The 22,374-nt window shown below is 33.6% G+C and overlaps 1 protein-coding gene across 1 annotated transcript in view; it reads left to right on the top strand.

Moving 5' to 3' along the window:
• Positions 1-27: 27 nt before the first annotated feature.
• The window catches only part of LOC110021638 (annexin D2-like), a 39,619-nt gene continuing 17,272 nt past the window's right edge, over positions 28-22,374 (top strand). The window contains exon 1 of the mRNA XM_020720205.1: positions 28-443. Within this exon, the coding sequence (XP_020575864.1) occupies positions 293-443 (151 nt within the window). The 5' untranslated portion in view covers positions 28-292. The remainder of the gene's footprint in view (positions 444-22,374) is intronic.

The raw sequence follows: 22,374 nt of genomic DNA, 5'->3' as shown, positions 1-22,374 counted from the left end.
CAGTAATTTTAGAAGGCCTCCCATCTATCACCCACGTTGTAATTTACCCATTCTTCGTCCGCCCAATGGCCAGATGTAGCGGCCCGCTACTAGCGGGCGATTGGGTGAAGCTGCAGCGTTGGAGGAAAAGCCGGAGATGCTACGCCTCCCTCACGGAAGTTATTGTTATGCTCGTTTTAGCTTCTCTCTTCCTCCCGCTATCTCTATCTCTCTCTCGACCAAAAACCGCTCCTCATATACCAAACCATAACCCCTTCTCAATCCTCCTATCGAATCGGACAAGGAAACGGACATGGAAGGAGAATGGCGATCTTCCGATTTCTTCAACAAGGACTCACGCTTTATGGTACCTCACCCGCATCGATCATCAAATTTGGGGATTCATGAACCTTCTGATTTCTATCCCGGTACTTACTACACGGACTATTTCAAAAACCTCTCAGGCAAGATTCTCTCATTGTAGTTTTATCACAATGATTTGTTCCTCTCTCTCTCTCTCTCTCTGTAAATTCTACATGTCGCTCCTCTTCAATATGGGATTTGCCATAAACCTTTTTTTCCAGGCAAATGTGCCAAATTCAGATGTTGTTTTGGGCAACATCAAATGAACACGAATGGTGTTCGATATAATTACTGACTCGGGTTTTACTCATTTATTGTCAATTTGTTTGATCTGTAAGAGTTGTTGATTGGTGTTAATATATCATTCTAACTTTTAGGGTGTGATGCAAGCAAATTCATCAAATTTAATATTTATAAGGTTAATGAACTTATAATTAAGTTGAATCTGTTAATTTGCTCCAGAATAGTGGCACTTTTAGTCATCATGCACGCTATAATATTTTCATCGAGAATGAAGGCTATAATCTTAATCAGGAAGACAAATAACTTCCTATGCTTGCTTGTCCATGAACTTGCACCCATGTTAATCAATAGAAGAAGACTTTGATCCCCTCAAAAGTTGATAATACCTCTTTACTAAAGATAATTTTTATTTTCATCTTTTAATTGCCAAAGTCTCTGCCATTATATTTGTTGATCTTGACATTATAATCTTTAATTATTCAAATTTTTTTATAGTTCAATCAAAAACTATTGTTATGATAGTGATAAAATTTTGAACAAAGCTAAATGAAGATGAATAATGAATATATAAAAAATTTCAATCATAAGACGGTTGAATTTACGTGGTTGTATGATATTTACATATTCTTGTGGCTTCACAAAGATCAGATAATCTGCTATATTTTGAAAGAGTATATCAAAAAATTATTTTGTATGTACGATGATGAGAATAGGGATACTATTATGTCGTTGATTGGGAGGGAATGCAACCACATACTTCGAAAACGAGAATTTATTGTTGAGTAGATGTTGTTATGAATGTTATTTCCTTGAATAGTATATAGAAGTGGCATATGGTTTGCTTGATTTTACTAGATAGATGGTCTTCTGTATTATAATATTGATGTTAAGTGGATGATGATAGGTAATAAATTCATATGAGATAGGTAGAGGGTGCTAGCTAGAAGTTTGGATAAATTAGGTAAAGAAAATTTATCCTTATATATTAACAATAGTACTAATTTAGATGGATGGATGCACCAACAGTTAGATAAATCAATGTATTATTTTTGTGGAAAAGAGTCTCAATTCTGCATTTTCAGAAGAAAAATAATGTATCCTAAAATAATATAAAATATCTTTTCCCAATATATAATAGCAAATATTTCCTTACACATAACGATGTCAATGTTCATCTTTTTAATCATTTATCACTTATTGTGTGATGATGACAAATCGTATTCATTCATTTAATCGGTCATAATTTTTGTAGTGGTTGTTTTTTCAAAGTTATTTTGAGGTAAAATTTATTTGTTCCCAATGATTTAGGCCAATATTAGATGTTAAATTGATAAATATATAAGAGCTCTTTGGCATCTCTTTGGCATCTCTATATATATATATATATATATTTATGAATGTGCAATCCGTGTGTTCTTCCTTTATTGTCTCGTTTTAATTATGCCCTTTAAAGGGGTCCTTATAAAGACTATAAATAACCTCCTTTGTTCTGTACAAGACCCTCACTTTTCTCTGTTTTAGTTTTATGTTGGCCAAAGCTCTCCACTTGTAATTACATGTTTGATATAGTGAATTCTACTCCTTTGCCCATAGTTTTTCTCAACTTGGATTTCTCACATAGAATCTGTGCTTTTTTTTTTACTTATTTCAGAGTTTGTTGCATTAATTCAATATCAAGTTATAACATGTGATATCATAGACAAGCTTTGATCTCAACAATGACAACAGTGAAGTGCGACATCACGCTTTTAGATTGCAACACCGGATTTTTGCTTTAGCAGGCTAAAATGCAAACTGCCTTAGCACAGATAGATCTAGATGATGCGCTATTTGGGTTTAAAATGGTGCCCTCATCATGTATGTTGGAGGAGAAGCGATATAAAAATCAAAATCCTCTTTTTCAAATTCATCTTCATCTATCAAATTAAAATTTTCAAGATGTTTTGAAAGAGAAGACCGCTATTGTGTTATGATTGAAATTAGAGCAATTGTGTGTGATGAAAATTCTGGCAAGTTGCACTTGAAACAACGTTTGCACTCTCACAAGATGACAAAAGATGCATCTGTTATAGTTCACTTAACTGTCTTTAAGGAAATCATCTCTGATTTAGAAGTTATGGAAGTTAAGTTTGACAAAGAAAATTTGGCATTATTCCTGTTGTTCTTATTGCCTTTATCATATGCAATGTTTAGAGATACCATCTTGTATGGGCAAGAGACACTTAGGGTGCGTTTGTTTTGGTAGTGACTCTATGAAATCTCAGTTCAAAAGTTGTTGTGAAAATCTGTTGTTTAAAAGCTGGTGTTTCATAAAAAATTGTTTTGTTTGAAAATTTCAGTTTTGAATGTGTTGCATGTGGATAAATGTCTGAAATACTCTTTTGTTGTATTATATTAAATAATCATAAATACAAAAATAAAATCAAAGTTAAATTGTAGAATCAAAAGTTGTAAAGGATAATGAGAAAGAGAAAAATATCATCAAGGATAAAATGAGCATGCATTAAAGGATAATGCTTAACTCTATTTTTGCAGTGCTAATTGAATTTTATATTCTTATGTGCCTCATGTGCATGCTACTTATATAGTTCCAAGGCAGTCATTCTAAGCAATTCATTCTATATATATGATAAAGGCATGCGTCATAGATGAAAATTATTTCAGCATTAATATGTTTGATAAGAGTTTCTAACTACGATTAATATTTTTATATTATGCCATTATAGTGTAATTTTTAAATAAAGAATGTCAGGTTATAATGATATATTTTTCAGTGGCTTTTAATGCATGATTGCTCTGCTCTAGATGCACATAAAAATATTGTTATTGAAAAAGAAACTAGAGTCAAATTACGAAATCAAGGGTGGAATTGCGGAATGTGGGAGACTCTCCATGGTCGCACTATAGGCAAATTATAAACTGTGACGCGTCATGGTTTTAAACTGCATTTGACGAAAGCGTGAAACAAACTTGCATTCAACTCAATTTGGTTTAGAAATCTAGCTGAAAAGCTGAAACAAACGCATCCTTACGCTACACAAAGTATATGATGCTCCTAATGTGAAAATGAAGCAGCTTGTGGATGAACTTGGTGCTCAAGGAAAATGTCCTGTTGTTCGAGATAGAATTCAAGAGAGTAGTTCTGGTTCTAATACAAAAAGTTGGTCAAAATCCAAGAATAAGATTAAGATCTACAATTACTGTAATAAAACATGGTACATCAAAACTGAATAATATTAATTGCATAATAAAAATAATATAGCAACTTCACATAAAAAAGATAAACAATCAAATCATTCTAGTGAAACCAGTATTGTTGAAGAAGTTGCTAGTGATTGTGAACTTTTAGTTGTCTCTAATAGTCAACCTTATATGATGATTGGGATCCTGATTCAACTTGCACATTTCATGTGTCTCAATAAGTGGTTTTTAACATGTGAAACAGTGTCGTTGGTTGCCGTGTTAATGGGCAATAATGCTCCATGTAGGATTATCCGTGTTTGAACGGTTATAATCAAAATGTTTGATGGAGTCATCACAACACTTGGAGATGTGAGGCATGTCTCAGATTTAATAAGGAATATAATTTCCCTTTTTGATGCTTAATGGTACAAGTACTCTAGTGAAGGTCATGTTTTAAAAGTCGACAAAGGCTCTCTTGTTATGATGAAAGGACAAAAGAAGATTCCTATACTATATGTTTTGCAAGGTTCTACGGTGATAGAAGATTTAGTAGTTACTACTTCTTTCATATCAGATGATGAAGCAATCAGACTTTGATTTTTTCTTTTTGGGCATATGAGCGAGAATATGTTGGCTGAACCGAGCAGAAAAGGACTTTTAAATTGCCAAAATGTTACCAAATTGAAGTTCTGTAGGCGTTGTATTTGGGAAACATAAGAGAGTTAAGTTCAATACTGACATTCACAATGCCAATGAAAAACTAGACTACATACACCTTTATCTTTGAGGTTCATCAATTGTACCATTTGAAGGTGGTGCCAAATATATGCTGACGTTCATTGATGATTTCTCTAGAAAAATTGGATTTTCCTCTTGAAGCAGAAGAGTGATATTTTTATCACTTTGAAGGAGTGGAAGCTTATGATTGAGAAGCAGATCGGAAAGCAGATCAAATGTCCTTACATTGATAATGGGTTGGATTTATGTTTAGGAGAATTTAATATCTTTTGCAAATCAGAAAAAAATATGAAAGACTTTACTATGAAAGACTTTACAGTCTGACATACACCTCAACAAAATGGTGTGTCGGAGCGAATTAACAAGACTATAATGGTGAAGGTTTATTGCACACCAATGCCAATCTACTTAAGTCATTTTAGATTGAAGCTGGTTCTATAATTTGTTATTGCTCATTGTTTTCCTTCCGTTGTTATTGATAAGAAGACTTCATAGGAGATTAGTCAGGTAAACCTACAGATTACCTAATTTAATAAGTTTTGGCCGCCTTACATATGCTTGTATTAATAATGGTAAATTAAATCCTCGATCTATAAGGTGTGTATTACTTGGTTATAAAATTTGAGCTAAAAGTTGTAAGTTGTGGTGCTCAAAAACCAAAAAAGTGATCATTAATAGAGATGTTGTATTTGATGCGTCTGTGATGTTACATACAACATCTATCATAGAATATAAGGGTGGTGATCATAAGATGTCTAGCAGACAAGTGTAGTTTCAAATTGATGCTTGTATATCTTCAGACATAACTTTGAGTCAAATATAAATAATCTTGGTGATGTTGTTTTCTTACCACCACAATTGCACCCATTGCAGTATTCTATTGCCAAGAGCAAAACAAGAAGAGAAAGTAAGCCACCTCAGAGGTATGGTGGGGCCTATTTGGTTGCTTATGCTCTAAATATAACCGAAGGTATCGAGTGTGGTGAAGAACCTTCTTTCTATAAAGAAGCGGTAATTTCAACTGACTCTAGTAAGTAGATGATTATTATGTAAGAGAAGATTGAATGCCTACAGAAAAATAAGACTTGGGATTCCATAAATTTGCTTCAAGGAAAGAAAGTTATTCTCTGCAAATGGGTGTTTAAGAAGGAAGGTACACCAGGAGTTGAAGATGTCAGTTATAAGGTTAGACTTGTTGCAAAGAGATTCGATCAAATTCAAGGTGTAGAATTTACAGTTATATTCTCTCTAGTGGTCAAACATAACTCAATTCGAGCTTTACTTGCTGTTGTGGCTGAGCATGATCTCGAGTCTGAGAAGTTAGATGTAAAGATTGCATTGCTAAATGGAGAATTTTAGGAGGACATCTATATGCAGCAGCTTGAAGACTACGTGGTTACTGGAAAAGAATATCGTGCTTGTTTGTTGAAGAAATATATTTACGCTTTGAAACTGCTTCTAGGCTGTGATATGATTAATTTGACTCATTTATGATTACTAATGGGTAAGAGAAGTCGCTATGATAGTTGTGTTTACTTTAAGAAAAATAATAAAAGATCATTTATCTATTTGCTCTTATATGTCAATGATATGTTGCTAGTTGCTAAGGATAAAGTAGGCATAAAAATATTAAAAGCTCAACATAGCAGTGAGTTTGAGATGAAGGATTTGAGAGCTGCAAAGAAATACTTGACATGGAGATTTAGAGAGAAATAAAGACGGGTAAGATACTTTTGAGTCAAAAATGGTACATTGAGAAAGTTATGCATATGTTCAATACGCAAAAAGTCAAATCTGTTAGTACTCCATTAGCTGCTCCTTTCAAACTCATCAACTTTGTGTTTACAATCGATGATGAGATTGAGTATGTCTTGAGTTCCATATTTCAATGCAATGAGATCTTTCATGTCTGTTATGGTATGTTATCGTTTAGATTTATTATGTGCAGTTTGTGCAATTAGCAGATATATGAGTAATCTAGATAAGGAGCATTGAAAAGCAGTTTAGTGGTTTCTCATGTGTCAATGTGGAACAAAAGATGTTTGTTTGCATTTTATAAGGACTATAGATAGAGTCATTAGCTATGTTAATTCAAATTTTGCCAGAAATTTGATAGAAAGAGATCATTTATAGGATACGTGTTTATTATTGATGGTTGTGCGATTAGCTAAAAGGCTATTCTATAGACAACAGTGACACTACCTACAACTGAAGCTTAGTACATAGAAATTACGGAAGCTCGAAAAGAAACTCTGGTTGAATGGTCAATTTGAAGAACTTTATGAAGTTTTGAAGATCATCACACTAATGTGTGTGATAGTCAAAGTGTTATTTGTCTCAATAAAGATTATATGTTTCATGAGAGAACCAAACACATTGATGTTCATTATCACTTCATTTGTGAAGTTATTGTTCATGATGATATTATTGTAAGTAAGATCAATACCTATGATAATCCTTTGGATATGAAGTCTAATGCACTCCCAGTAGTCAAGTTTGAGCATTTCTTAGACTTTTTGGTATTCATTCCTGATCAACGGAGCTTTCTGGAAGAGTTGGAGAAAGTTTTATGTTGTATTTTAGGAAACTTGTGTCAATGTGGAGATTACTAAATTTGTGAACTAAATTTTGTGGGTCTCGCTGATTGTCTTATAAGAAAATTATGAGTATGCGAATTGGAGCTTTAGAAAGAAACTACGAGCATGTAGATTGAGGCTTTAGAAGAAAATTATGAGATCACGGATTGAAAGCTTTGATCATTTGATCAATCTTATATTACTGTTTGGATTGCAATCCATGTGTTATTACTTTGTTGACTCCTTTTATTTTGTACTATGCACCCACTTTTCCCTGCTTTGATTTTCTGTTGGCCAAAGCTCTCTACTTGTAATTACATATTTGACATAGTGAATTCTCCTTCTCTGCCCTTTGTTTTTCCTCCTTGAGTTTTCCACTTAAAATTTGTCTTCTTCTTTTTATTTATTTCGTTATTTGTCGCATCGATTTAATATCAAGTTTTCAAGCAGATAGCTCTACTCTTTTCCGTAAGGAATATGTGGTTATAGATTTGTGACTGAGTTACAAAACTCTTTTGCATGGGAATAATAACTGAGCTATAACAACCACTAATGGTACTGGATGGCGATCTTTGGTGATCATCAGCTTTCTTTTCCGCTCAAGATTGTGGATTTAGCTCTTAACTTCCTCTTTTTTTTTTCCTCTTCATGTTAAAAATGGGATCATATTTATAGCATTTTGAAAATGATAGTATGATGCTCTGATAAATTTAGCCAAAATTTCACAATACTTCATCAGATGGTCCTTGTTGATTCCTTTGATCAAAGATTATTCTTTTAGCATTCAAGTGTCTTAATGATATCAAAATTAAGCGATCTTAGGCTCTTTAGATTCCACTCTTTGAGAACCTTGATTTGTCTACAAGCATATTAAATTTGGTGATCATCCGCCCTTTCAATTAATGTTTTAAAACTTATAATCATATTTCAAGTGCTTGATTAGATCTCATTTGTGCTCTCGGATCTAATCACTTTTAATATCATTGGTTTTGTATTGTTGAGATGTTCTTTAATTTGACTATAAATACCCTAAAATTAAAAATCAGATGATTTTGAATTTGAATCTGAAAGTGCTCTCATCTAATATGTATTGGTTTTGAGCTTGTGGTTTGTTCTTGTTTTTTTTTTTTTTTTTTTGTGGCCTATCAAAGCTTGCTTAGCTGCAGGAACACATGATTAGCTATTCAAATGTACTGTATTTATTGTCAATTTTCAGTTTCTCAGCAATATAAACTTTAACTTCGTTGTCGCAACATTTTTTTTAATTTTATTTTAATGATCAGAATTCTTATTCCAATGGATGTCAATCGTATGCCTATTTTATGAGATTATAATAGCTTTGAATGCTAAAGACATGCAACAAGAAATTTATCAGGTTAAGTAATGGTTTGAGCTTCAAAATTCACTTAATTCTGCATGTTATTTGTGTTCTCATTGATTTTCTGAAATCTGGACAATGTGCTCTTGATAAAATTACTAGAGATTCATATAATATGATTCCCAAAGAAATTTCCCATATTTTTCAGTTATATAATCATTTGCAAATGTAATTGTAAGAAAAACTAGGAAAGTTAATCATTTATTATAAAAATGTGTGACAGTAATATGTTTAATATGTTTATGTTGTCATTAATGATTACTTGCAATTGATTCATGTAATCTTATTTTTGCTAAAGATTACTTCAAGGATTATTTTTTTAAGTTGAAATATATATTTTTTATGTTATTATTTTTTATTTTGTAAGATATTGATTATGTGTATTATCTTTTCTTTTTTTTACTGAGTGAGCGTTTGAACTCAACATCTTGACATTCTTCACTTTATTTCAACTAATGGCTTACACATTCTAGCATATATAAATTATCCATTAAAGTATTACATAATATTAATACACTAACCCATTTTGCTAAAAAAAATATGTATGCCTACAATTTTGGTTTCATCTTTCATTTTTAAATTAAGCTACGAATAGACATTCAAAATACAAATTTATTGATTGCCATCAAAGCGAATGCCTATTATTGACAACAATGTCAATGTCCATTATCACCAATAAGATTAATTCCCAACATCACAAGCAAAGTTGATGCTAGTCATACCAATAAGATTGTGTGGTACACAAATAAAGTAATGTCCCATCATCACTAATTAAGTTGATGTTTGACATTGTAACAACTTTCGACTTTTCTTGTTGTCATTAAGGCAGCGGCTCATTGTGGACAAAAATATTCATTCTTGTCATCATCGTCAGCATTGATGCTTTATTTTGCCAACTACGCTAAGTCCGTCATCAACATCAATGATGATCTTAATCATTGCCAATGTTTACCATTGATACTTATCGATGATAATAATATTGATACTCGTCATCATCAATAAATTATAAACCCAATGTTGAGGCCAATGTTGGTGTTGATGTCTTGACATGATTGCACTCACATTTTAGGTTGTTGAGTTGCCTACACATAAAGAGAATGATTGAGTTAATCAATACCAATTTCTTAATGGTATTGCCAATGGATGAAGGCTCTTATTTCTACAATAAAGTACATCTTTCATGATTTAGCGCTACAACTATATTATATTAATATCCTTTTTCAATTTAGCAGAAGTGTATCATTTATAACATGTCAAGCTCTATTGCAATCATTTCAGTTGAATCAAACATCGTAGTTTTTTCCTCTTTGATTTTTCATGTATAAAGTTTCATATCATTTATGAGTTACTATTAATTTATTTGTTTATGTGCGTGCATATTTTTTTGTTAAACATTATTACAATAAACTCTTTCTACCATCTTGTTTTGGTAAAACTATCCTACAAATTGAGTGTGTTTGTGTGTGTGTGTGTGAGAGAGAGAGAGAGAGAGTCAAAATCAATTTTGTTTAGCTATTTCTAATTTACTCCGACTCGAATTCAATTCAACGTCTCTCCAATCCACAATTATTTATGAGAAATTATTATTTTTTTCAACTCACACTAAACTTTACCACTTTCAAACAAACTTTTAATGATCAAATTAGGTTGTAATAAGAAAAGGATCAGGCTTTCCTACATAAATTTTAATTTTTTAATTTATTTTTCTATGATTGGAGTATCATTCTTAAACATAATATAAATATGTGATAAAAAAAAAATGATTAAGTTTTATGAAGCTTGTTGTGTGCTAGAAAATTCATGGTTGTAGAGTGATAATTTAATATCCTAGCATTGCATGAAGTTTTAAAACACACAAAGATAAAAAAAAAAAAAACTTATGATATGAGACGCCAAAGTTTTTTAGATGGAAAAACCCTGCAAAGAAAGCAATCATAGGTTTTAACCCAGTTAATATAATTCACTATATAATCATGAGTATATATGTCAACTCTTCATCTTGATTATGAGAGACAAGATTAAAAGATGATGTTGAAATAATAACATGAAAGATATAACCGTTAAGGGTAATTGGGACTAAATAATTGTAGTATAACTATATTAGTTATGGTTGAGTTATAACACTTGTAGTTGGCTATAGAAGTCGTAGTTGATGGCTATGATAACCCTATTAGAGGTATCAAAATCATAGTTGGAGGTTATAACAATTTTAGTTGTCAACGGAAGTAATAGTTATAGGAGACTTTAATAGCCGTGGTGGGTGATTAAAGCTCTAGTTGGTGGTGATTGATAACAACTAGTGGTTGACAATGACCTCTGGTCGTCGATGACGACCGCTGGTGGTCGGCTGCGATCTCGAGTGACCGACGACAATCTCCAGAACTTTAAGAGTTAAGCTTTAACAGTCATCTCACTCTTCTTTTTTCCCTCCCCCCTTCAAGTAAAGAATGTGGGCATATTTATAATTTTTTAGAGAAACATTTTGATAAATTTGCTCAATCACCCAAACACTCAATCAGGTGATCTTCATTAATTCCCTTAATCATAGGTAGATTTTCCAACATTTAAGTGGCTTAATGATATTAGAATTGAATGATCTTGGGCTCGTTGGCTTCTTCTTATCAATATGCTCGACTTAAATATAAACATGCAAGTTTTTGAGATCATTTGACCTTCCATCACCAAAGCCTTTGACAACATTTAAAGTATTTGATCTGGGCTTGGATTCAAATTGGATCACTCTCGCCATCATTAGGTTTGTCTTGTCGAGATGAAGTTTTGTTTTTGATTCCCACATATGACACCAAACTGTTGGGTACCTGAAAAATTCTCAGCGATTGAGAAATTTAGTTCAGTATAATTTTCCAACACACAACAAAAAATGTATGAGATAACTATTTTTTATTTGGAAAAACCTTATAAAGGGAAAACCCCATGGGGCTTGACCTAATTAAATTAATCTACTAGGAAATTGAAAGTACAAAGCTCCACTTTTTTTCTAAATCAGATAATATGAGATCTTAACAACTGACAAGCACAACTTTATAATAGTGGTTTATCTATAACAATCATAATTGAGTTACAATCACTATAATTGGTAGCTACAATAACAATAGTAGGTTACAAAAACTATAGTTGATTGTTAAAATGACGTAGTTGGTCGTACCAATTACTGGTGGTGGTCAATGACAACATTTGTTGGTTGACAATGAATTTTGATGGTTGGTGACGAACTTTGGAGACCGGTGAGAATTTCAGAGACTTTAAAAGTTAAGATTTAATTGTCAGCTCATTTTATCCTCTCCTCCTCTCCTCCCATCTTCAAGTGAAGAATGAGAGCATGTTTATAATTTTTATAGACATTTTTGTAAATTTAGCTAATCTCCCAAAACACTTCACCGAATGATCCATATTAATTCTCTCGATCACATTTATTTTTTTCAATATAAGAGTATCTTAATGACATCAAAATTAAATAATTATGAGCTCTTTGGATCCCTCTCGTCGATACGCTTAATTTTAATATGAGCAAACCAAAATTTAAGAAAGATAAACCTTCTAATAGATGCATCAAAGTCTTCGACAGTACATCAAGTGTTTTGTTCTGGGCTTATCTGGATGCAAATTGTATCACTCTCGACATTTTTGGGTTAATCTTGTTGAGACGCTCAGTTTGACTATAAATTTGTTAAAATTGAGATTTGATTATTGTGAATTTGAATTTGAAGTATTCTTGCTCTAAATACTTTGAGATTTGTGTCTGATGATAAAACTTTATTGATGACATATAATAGTGTTCTTAGTGTGTGAAGTTGCTGAAGAAATTTTCTAATTAGTAAAATTGTTACTATTAAAACTTTATTGAAACAGTAACCTGGAATAAAAATAAATAAAATAACATTAATTAATTTTTACTTTATGATTAAATAACATTAACAAGTTCTTTTTTACAAATAAATATAACATTGTGTTTATCTTCAGTTTTAATAAGAAATTTAGACAAATAAACTACATAAATTATGTGCCACTCGTAACTTGAATTTTCTCATAATACAAACCTCTTAGTAAAAATAAATTTAATTACACGTCAGGGCATTCGGTTCTTATATATTTACATATTTAACCTATACATTTGTATATTCATAATTTCATATGAATATGCCACCTAAGTATTCACCATTATATTAAATTTCTCATAATATCATTAGCAATATTTTAATATAAATAAATTAATAAATATTATAAAAATATTTAATTTGATATCATTAATTATTTATTTATTTATATAGTTAATACTATATTTTATATTTATTTGAATAATAATATAATCTTTAAATTATATATATATATATTAAGTAAATTATTTTTTGATAAATTTTTAATACAACCAAATAAATAAAATTTAAAAAATTGACACATATTATCTCAGCTATGCATGAGAATGTGGGTCTATTTGGCGCAGCTGCAGCTTCTCAGTTTTTCAGTTGCAGTTGCGCTGCCTCAAAAAACTGCTGCGGGAAGCTGACAATCTGTTTGGTACAGCTGTGTGAAAACAGCTGTAGGACAGTTGTTTTTGGAAAAATGATCATGTTGCCCATGTTTGTTAAAATTGTTCATAAATTTATATATTAAATTAATTAATATATGTAAATATATAAAAGTAATTATAATTATGGTGTAAATTTAAGTATTTAGTATATATATATATTATTATATGATTTTGAGTTAGAAATTTAAATATATATTTTAATTTTTCATATTTACATGGATAACACAATTTTTTAACATCATATAAAAAATACTACTCTTATTTTTTAAAATGAAATACAACTTCCCATATATAATTTTATCACATCAAAATATTATTAATATATCAAAATAATTGTTGCCAACTTCTAGCTAAGCAGCCAGAGAAAAAACACAAATCACAGATGCCATTGATGCCTTCGTGAAGCTACATATCCACATCATAGAAGAAGGAAAAAAATAAAAATGGCAGAAACAAGAAAGAGATGAGGAGGAGAAAACATCAGATCCGCAAATTCAAGAAGAAAATGGTTCGTCTTACCTTAGATCGGTCGATCGAGGGGCTACGAAAGAAGGAGAATGGGTTTCGCGAGGGAAGCAGTGGGGAAGCAGCTAGGGTAGAAGAGAAAGATGCAGGATAAAGAGTAAAAAGTGTCGGGCGAAAGCGGGGCGCAGAGTTAATGTCGCGACCCGCTTTATGTCCACTTCCCGAAAGTTGTGCCGCACAGTTACGAACCAAACAGTAAATTTTTGCCAAAAGTTGCGGTAAATGACCGCACTGCACCTAAAAAGTCCTCCCAAACAGACCCAGTATCTTTGCCTTTTTCTTAAAATGCCGGGATTTTGAAGAAATATGAAAAATTTGGGTGGTTTAAATTTTTTTAACAAAAAATTTAAGTCTTAGGTATGAACTTGTAATAATTCAACCAAAAAAAAAAAAGGATTTTCATACATACCACCTAATTCCTATGTATTTACATATCTTACTACTACATTTTACCATTTATATTTACACCACCTAAATCTTTTAAGGGTGCATGACAATGGATAAGATTTAAGTTGATGAAATTTGGGGTCCGTTTGTGGCAGCTTGTGTGTTTCAGGATAAATTGCTTATCCTGAAACGCGGCCCGCGCAGGGGTTGACCCGCGATCTGCGTTTAGTGTAAAAACCCAAACGCAGTTTCAGATAAGCTGGTGAAACGCGCGAACTAAACAGTATGGCGTCGTTTTGAAAACGCTTCTCGCACTTATAAGCTGCCTCAAACGGTCCCTTAGTAAATTATGTAAATCTGAATTTAGTAAATATGGAGAGCGTTAAATCTCGGATTTAACAAATATACTAATTTACTAAATCCTCTGAATTTATTTGACAATTTCTGTTATGATTTAAAATTTTTTTATGATTGTTAGATTTTAATAACAAACCACAAAAGTGAAATTTAATAAATCGAATAAATTCTAATTCTAAAATATTTCAAAATATACTTAAATTCAATTAATATTTTATTTCAATTTATAATAATTGGTAATTATATGTTTATTAAACTAATTAGTTATGAATAAAAATTTAATTAATAATTACTTATAAATTTAATGAATGAATAAAATTAATATTTATGTTTTATTAATTAATAATTAAATAATAATTACAAATTTATTTAATTAAAATAATCTGATAATATTTTAATTAATTATTAATTAGTAATCAATTAAACTAACTAAAATAGTATTAAATTAATATCACAAGTACAAATTGTTGAAACACTCACCTACATCATTTCTCCCTACCTGAAACACTTGCATGTCCCTTCCCCTCTCTCTGTAACCCTCGTGATATGGTCATGTTTAGAGGTAGTTGGGAACGAACGCAACAACAAGTTGGCTATTACAGAGACCCGAAACACCCATTTTTTTCTCTACTCCTCTCTTACCCAAAACTAGTAAGGTAACTTCACGTCTTCTTTCTCGTGCGAAGCGGCTGTCCTAGATTTATTAAATCCACCAATTCACCAGATTTAGTAGTAGAATCAGGATTTATCAATTCCAAGGCTTCATATTGCCCAAAATTATTGTCTAGCAAGATTTATACTAAATCCAGCTTAAATCCTGCTCTAAATCCATTACCAGATATGCCCTTATACTTGATAAAAAAAATATCATCATTTTAATTAAAAAAATGGAATATAACTTTTTATACATTGATAAAATGATAAATGTGGATATTGAAGTTTAGATGTTAAATACGTAAATACATGAGAATTGAGGGCTATGTTAAAAAAAAAAAAACGCAGAACCCCTGCATCAGCTTTTCTATCATTAGAGCGCATTTCGCATCGGCAGTGGCGGCGTGGAAAGACCCGGTGCCGCTTCTAGCCATTGTTGAGTACATCTTCAACAGCCTGAAGGTGTTGAGCTCAAACGTTAGTGTAATCCTCCGTTCTTCGAGTTTTGATTTCTATTGATAATCGATTCGATATGAATTGACCATGAGTTTTGCGCCGCTTTAGATCCTGTAAGTTTGAAGTTTCTTTTGATTAACGCCATTGAATCTTTGCGACCTACTGATGTAATCCATAGATAGTGAGGATCATCAATGGGTTGTTCAAACTTTGTTGGATCATGTGGGAGGGAGTGCAATCTGTATCGGTGAAAGACTTGAATAATGCTGCTGGGGAAACAGTGGAGTAAAAAGACGGGTATTAGGGTTTAATGGAAATTTGGTATGTGTTTTGAATGACTTCAAGCATCTTGGCATTGTTCTTGCAGGTGGGGGTTGGGGTGGACTGTCGGCATGGGTTTTCTTCCTTGATCTCGTTTAAAAAGGGAATTCTGCTACTATGGTTGATTAGCATTGTCTGCTTAAGCTCTCGCTTTTTTCTCTTGAGTTCCTGCATAATCTTAGGAGGATGGGAGGATGTGAGGATATCTTTATTCTAAGATCCTCTTTGTATAAGTAAGGGGAAATTAAATCAGTTGGAGGATATCTTCCTTGATCTTACTTATAATGGGATTGGCATATAAAGGAAATGATATAAACCATGATATGTTCTAATTAGTAAATAATCTATGGATATTTTATTCTACACATTCGAAGATAAATTACCATAACCAACATTAAAATGATCCTTATCCTAAGGGGTTGGCATAATTCAGTCCTCGACTAGCTGCGCCTCCTTCCATATTGTAGCTTTCTCAGGTAGTAACCATTGGTTTAGCCATCATGGAAAATGCTTCAGTTGAGCTTGTACCTTAGGTGTGAGTGAGCCACTTAAGAACTGGAGAGCCACTTAGGTCATAATTCATCTTGATAGGACCATGCAATCCTTTCAATGAAAATTTTGAAGATGGTATAAGTGTAGGCGTAGAGGTGGTGACACCATCTTAGTGCCCATAGACGGTGTGTTAAAGCACAAGAATTATTGGAGAGATTGTAAGATTGATACCGGCATGGGAAGAAAGAAGAATTATTGGAGAGATTGTAAGATTGATACCGGCGTGGGAAGATAAGATTGATACCGGCATGGGAAGAAAGAAGGAGGCTGATAATCAACAAGAACGACGGTTGGGACAGTGAATCGGGAGCATAAATGTGCAGATTTTTGCTGACAATAGCAGGTGATTGCTCTTGACTGCTGTCCCGCCGGAAACAATGGTTGAACGGGCAGGTGATTGCTCTTGACTGCTGTCCCGCCGGAAATGGTTGAACGAGAAACAATGGTTGAACGGCATATCGGCGAGGTGAAGACGGCAAGGGGTATCCTCCACCTATCTCTTGGCAAGCTATAAGCACACCACTTATGAAGGGAAGAGACTACAACACTCCAGAGAGTAAAATTCAGAAAAAAATTCTCAGTATTCATAAACTCAGAAAAATTAAAATCCCCAAAAACCTACAACAACATAAAAAATGTCTCCTCATAGAAAAATATTTATCGAAGAACAACTATTGAAAAATAAGAAATTAGGAAATGACTAGAAATGAATACAGGAAAGATGTTATCTTGTAGAAAATAAGGAAAAAAAATAAAGAAGGAAAGGGAAAAATGGGATCCCTCTGTCCTTTCTCCCATGATTGCGGGACTATCGTGATCCCGTGTACTGTAGGATCCCGCGATACTGCGGCTTGGTAGCGACGCTCCCTCCCACATCATTCTTCCCAGGTAAGAGAGTCTTCGCTCCCTCTTCCGTAGGCATCCAGACTCTCCTTTAGGGCGACAACTCAACAAGTTTAAAAGTAGTAGAAATATTGTAATCTTCAAGTAGGTCAATCTTGGAGGAATTTTCATTAATCTTAACCATTTTTATTGGACCATCAAATATAGGCTTGAGCTTTCGAAAGGAACCTACATGAAATCACTCCCTTTTTGGCTTATTCCATACCATATCACCTTCCTTGAAACCGTAGCTTTCCTAAACTTGTTGGCATGTTTCTGGTACTTGTTGTTTAGCTTAGCAATTTCTTTCCTGACTTACTCATGTAGGGTTTGAATATCCTTGCCTTGAATCTTCGCATTAGTGATAAGCTAAATAGCTGAAAATCTGTATAGGGACCAACTCTAATGCCATAAGAGGATTCCACCTGTACACAATCTCAAATGGATTATGGCCTGCAAATTGACTCGTAGAACGATTATAGGCGAACTCCACCCGAGGAAGAACCAAATCCCACTATATGATGTTTTTTCCCACAAAACATCTAGGAAGTTTTCACAAACTGCGTTTTAGAACTTCTTTCTACTCATCTATCTGAGGGCAAGGTGCTGAGTTGAACTGATGCTTCATACTTAATTTACCCCATAAAGTCCTCCAATAGTAGCTAAGAAATTTGACACCCTTGTCTGAAGTAATGCTTTTGGCTATGCCATGAAGATTAATTACCTCCTTGAAGTATAAGTCGGCAATATGTGATGCATTCATCCTCTTATGACAAGAAACAAAGTGCGCCATCTTGGAAAAAATGGTCTACCATAATCATAACAAAATCCTTATTCTGTCGTGTCCATGATAAGACCACAATGAAACCCAAGCTCATGTCTAACTGATGTACCTCTGCAACAAGAAGGGGAGTGTATAGCCCGGTATTCTGTTCTTGGGTCCTAGCCATATGACATGCTTAGACCAGTAGGGGCCAGGAAAACTTTTCTTTTACTAAGGGTATTGCCTCTACCAAAATGTCATGTCATTCCTCCACTGTGACATTCCTGTAAAATACTCTCTCTAAGGGCACTTTTAGGAATGCATATATGTTCTGGAAGAATAGATATTCATCGGATTGGTGATACTACTCATACAACCTATCCTGACACTGAGCCTATTCTAACACTGGATCCAAACAGCCTAAAATTCTCATTAGTCGCATACAAATCCTTTAATACCTTGAAACCAGTGACTGTCGACTTCATTGTAGTGAGTAATAAGTGGCGACAACTCGGTGTATCAACTTACCGCTTTATGTTTGAGGACAAAGTGAAATAAATAAAGAAATTTCACTCATGAGGCATGTCTGCCTTTAACTTATTTTGATCATTCAAGAAATTCAGGGTCTCATGGTCAATATAAAGAGTAAATTCATCTACTAGTAGGTAATGATTCCAGTGATTAAGGGCTCTGACAATGGCATAAAACTTTTTGTTGTGGGTGGAATTTTTTCTAGAATCATTCAACTTTTCATTGAAGAAAGTAATAGAGTGTCCTCCTTGACTTTGTTCAACTCTAATTCCTACATTAGAGGTATCGGACTCTACCTCGAACACTTGATTGAAATTTGGAAGTGCGAGAACGGGGATTGGGTCACCTATTTTTTCAAAGCATCATTTGACCATGCAAATTTATCTTACTTGAGAAGCTCTGTCTAAAGTGTCACGATCGAGCTAAAGTTCTTGATAAATCTCTTGTAAAAAGAACTCATACCATGAAACGGGTGTACTTGAGTAAATGGTTGGGGTCTGGGCGAGGCTACAGTAGCCTCGATCTTTGTTGGATCCATTCAATACCAGCAGTTGAAATGATGTATTCCTAAAAGCATGTATGCAGTGTAAGAAAATAACACTTCTTTGGATGGCCATATAGTTGCTCTGTCTGAAGATCCTCAACAACTTAGCGAAAATGTTGTAAGTGCTCCTCCTCTCAGCTGTTGTGCACCAGGATAACATTAAAGTACAAAACACAAATTTCTCCATGTAGGATCAAAAAACTTGGTTCATCAGCCGCATGAAAGTACTCGGGGCATTGGATAGCCCAAAGGGCATGGCTATCCGCTCATATAGTCCATCTCATGCCTGAAAGGTTATCTTCCACTCATCCGCTAGTCTCATCCTGAGTTGGTGGTAGTCACCACGCAAATCAGTCATGGAGAAAATACTGGCTCCATGCAATTGATCAACTCATCTAATCTAGGAATATAAAATCTATACTTGATTATGATCTTGGATACAACCCTGCCATCTATGCACATGTGCCACAATCCATCTTTTTGTGGCACAATCAAAGCTAACACAACACATAGATTGGTGTTCTTGCGAACTAATTCTCCGGACATTAGATCCTCCACCTAATTTTGTAACTCCTCATACTCTGTTGGTCACATCCGATAGGCTAGTCGGTTGGAAAACATTTATCCTGGGATAAGGTCTATAACATGTTGAATCTCTCGCAAAGGTGCAATCCTGGTGGCATACTGTTCGACAAGTCATCCTTAAACTTCTCATGGTCGCATTGCCTCAGGTATGGTACTTCCGTCTCATTGCCTTCTAGCATCGCCAAGGCCATTTCCACTGGTGCCTCTATCATAGCCTGTACAAAGGTGGCACGTGGCACGATAGCTCCAATCTATCTGAGTGCTAATTACTATTGACTCATTTAATGACAAAAATACAATACATTTCTCATCCTTGTTAAATATATAGGTATTTTTGTGACCATCATCAAATATACCTCTGTCATACTGCCAAGGTTGAACAAACAGATTATGACATGCATCTATAGGAATCGAATCACACCAAAACTGATCCTGTAGCTTGTCTTCAATTGAAATTTCGCCAGATTTGACTTGTCAACACAAATCTCATTTCCCTTCTTCAACCAAATCAGGGTGTACGGTTCGGAATGCATCTCTGTAGTGAAACTCATTTTATTTACCATATATGTAGAGATCACATTTTCACAATTGCCTTCATCCATAATGAGGTTGCATACATTCCCCTTTACAGTACAATGTGTACGGAAGATAGTATATCTGAGTCATTGTTGATCTCTCTTAGGTTCGGTCTAGAGAACTTGTCGAACTACAAGCATCTCACCATCATCTGCAGGTAGCTGACACTCCTTTTCATTCTCCTCCTTTGGATCTTCACTCTCGGCTACTTCCTCAGCACCACAACATCAAGTCCACACTACACTTCAAACAGGATTTTGCCACCATATCAGGTAGCAAGATCACACCTACCAAAAGACCAAAACCTACCTCTCAAGAAGAGAAGCCAACGCCGGAGGAAACGAGGACTAGCCAAACCAGTACCCCAAAATCTTTTTAGTCGGGATGTGTTTCTAGAAGCCCTAAAATGGTATCAGGTAAGTATAGGAAAATCAACTGATGGGTTAAATTGTTAAAGCAAGTGTATTATTTGACACATTAAAAACTTAATGCAAATGGGTTGGCTTTGGAGGTGGTTGGCCTAGCTAAAACCACCTTAAAAGATTTTAAATTTGGCAAATAGGATATTTCATTTCTTCATTATCTGTGTTGCTTTGAGTGAAAGGCATTTGTGGGCTCAAAAACACTCGTGTGCTCGTTGCACGGTTCATATTCTTTGTTGAAAAAAAAAGATTGTTGAACATCATGGATTTCAAAAGGCGAGGTTATTTAGCATTGCTAGAGTTTTCCCATATACAATAATTTGTACAATCATGGGTTTATATTTTATTTTATTTGAGTGATCAAGAATTTGCATGGGCATAAAATCCATGGGGGAACGTCTTAAACTGATACTCGAGGGTTCATCAGATTAAGAACCATGAATTGCCCAGAGGTTTGAATTAAAGTGTAGTTAGCATGAAAGAAAATCCTTAACACTTTGTCTTGAGATAATTTTATATGTTTATTGGTTTTGTATTTACCTGTAGAGGACATTTGTCTCAATTCGGTAATCAGTCTAATGGATTTGCAATTCAATAATTTGGGTGGTTTGAATTGATTATTGGACTTAATTTGTAGGGAATTTTTTATCAATATTGGGACCTTTAAATTTTAACAATTTTTTGTTAGTTTAAGGTTTTGTGTCTCATTTAGCGGAGACTGTTCATAAGCTTTGGAGTTTGAATATTGGGTTTGATTTAAACATCGGACTTGATCTTGTGAGGTTGTTTCATGTCATCATAATTTGATACTTGTGCACAATTAAAAAGCTTGTGTATCTTAACCATTTATATAGCTTTGACTCGACCAATCATTACATATTTAGTTAATGTGATAAGTTAATCAATGCATTATCTTTTTGAAGGCACTAAATTTAATAAATTATATATTAAAGTATCTTAAATGAAGTCTAGAAAGAGGATCTTCCATGAAATACAAAGAAGGACCACAAAGGAGGATACACAAATGCAAATTGGGCAGGAGATGAGGATAACAGATCCTCCTCAGGATTTTGCACAAAGTTATGGGAAATCTTGTCTCTTGGAGAAGTAAAAAATTACCTGTGGTGGTTAGAATAGTTTTAAGGTAGAATTTTGAGCCATTGCACGAGGAATTTGTGAAATTATTTGGCTAGAGAAATTGATGGAAGATTTATAAATATATAATACATCTCAGTTGCCCCTTGAAACAACCATCACATGAAATTTTAAATTCGCCCTGAGCATCGCAAAGTGCAAGAGCCTTCACACGAAAAAAAAAAAAAAAAAAACTTTGATGTGTTCCATTGAGGTAATGTGATGGCTGGCGTAGTCATACTCTGTGGGCCTGCTTTTATGAGTATGTTCATGAAAGCTGCGCATTAGTGCTAAAACTCAGTATTGAAGGTGGACTTAAATTGTCTTGGACGGATACTTAAAAATTCGCTCATTGAGAGTACTCGGTTTGTCAACCAACCAAGAAATAAAAACCTATGTTAAAGAAATTGATATTAATAACAATTAGTATGTACTTAAAAATATCAAATAAACTTAAATAACCATTTTTCTTTCTCCCACTATTCCTAACCTTTCTTCCTTCTGCTTCTGGATTTGAATTTTGAATTTTTTTGAAATAAACATTTCACTCTACCTCTCTTCTTCCACCACCATTCCCTTCAAACTTAATTTTCCATTCTACTGTGCTTGATTGAAGTCACAATTATTGTTCACGAACGCTTAGAACTTCTACATTTCACTCTACCTCTCTTCTTCC

The sequence above is a fragment of the Phalaenopsis equestris genome, unplaced genomic scaffold (assembly GCF_001263595.1).
Source record: "Phalaenopsis equestris unplaced genomic scaffold, ASM126359v1 Scaffold000136, whole genome shotgun sequence".
NCBI lineage: Eukaryota > Viridiplantae > Streptophyta > Magnoliopsida > Asparagales > Orchidaceae > Phalaenopsis > Phalaenopsis equestris.
Note: the sequence above shows the minus strand (reverse complement) of the source record. Positions and strands in the feature narration are given on the sequence as shown.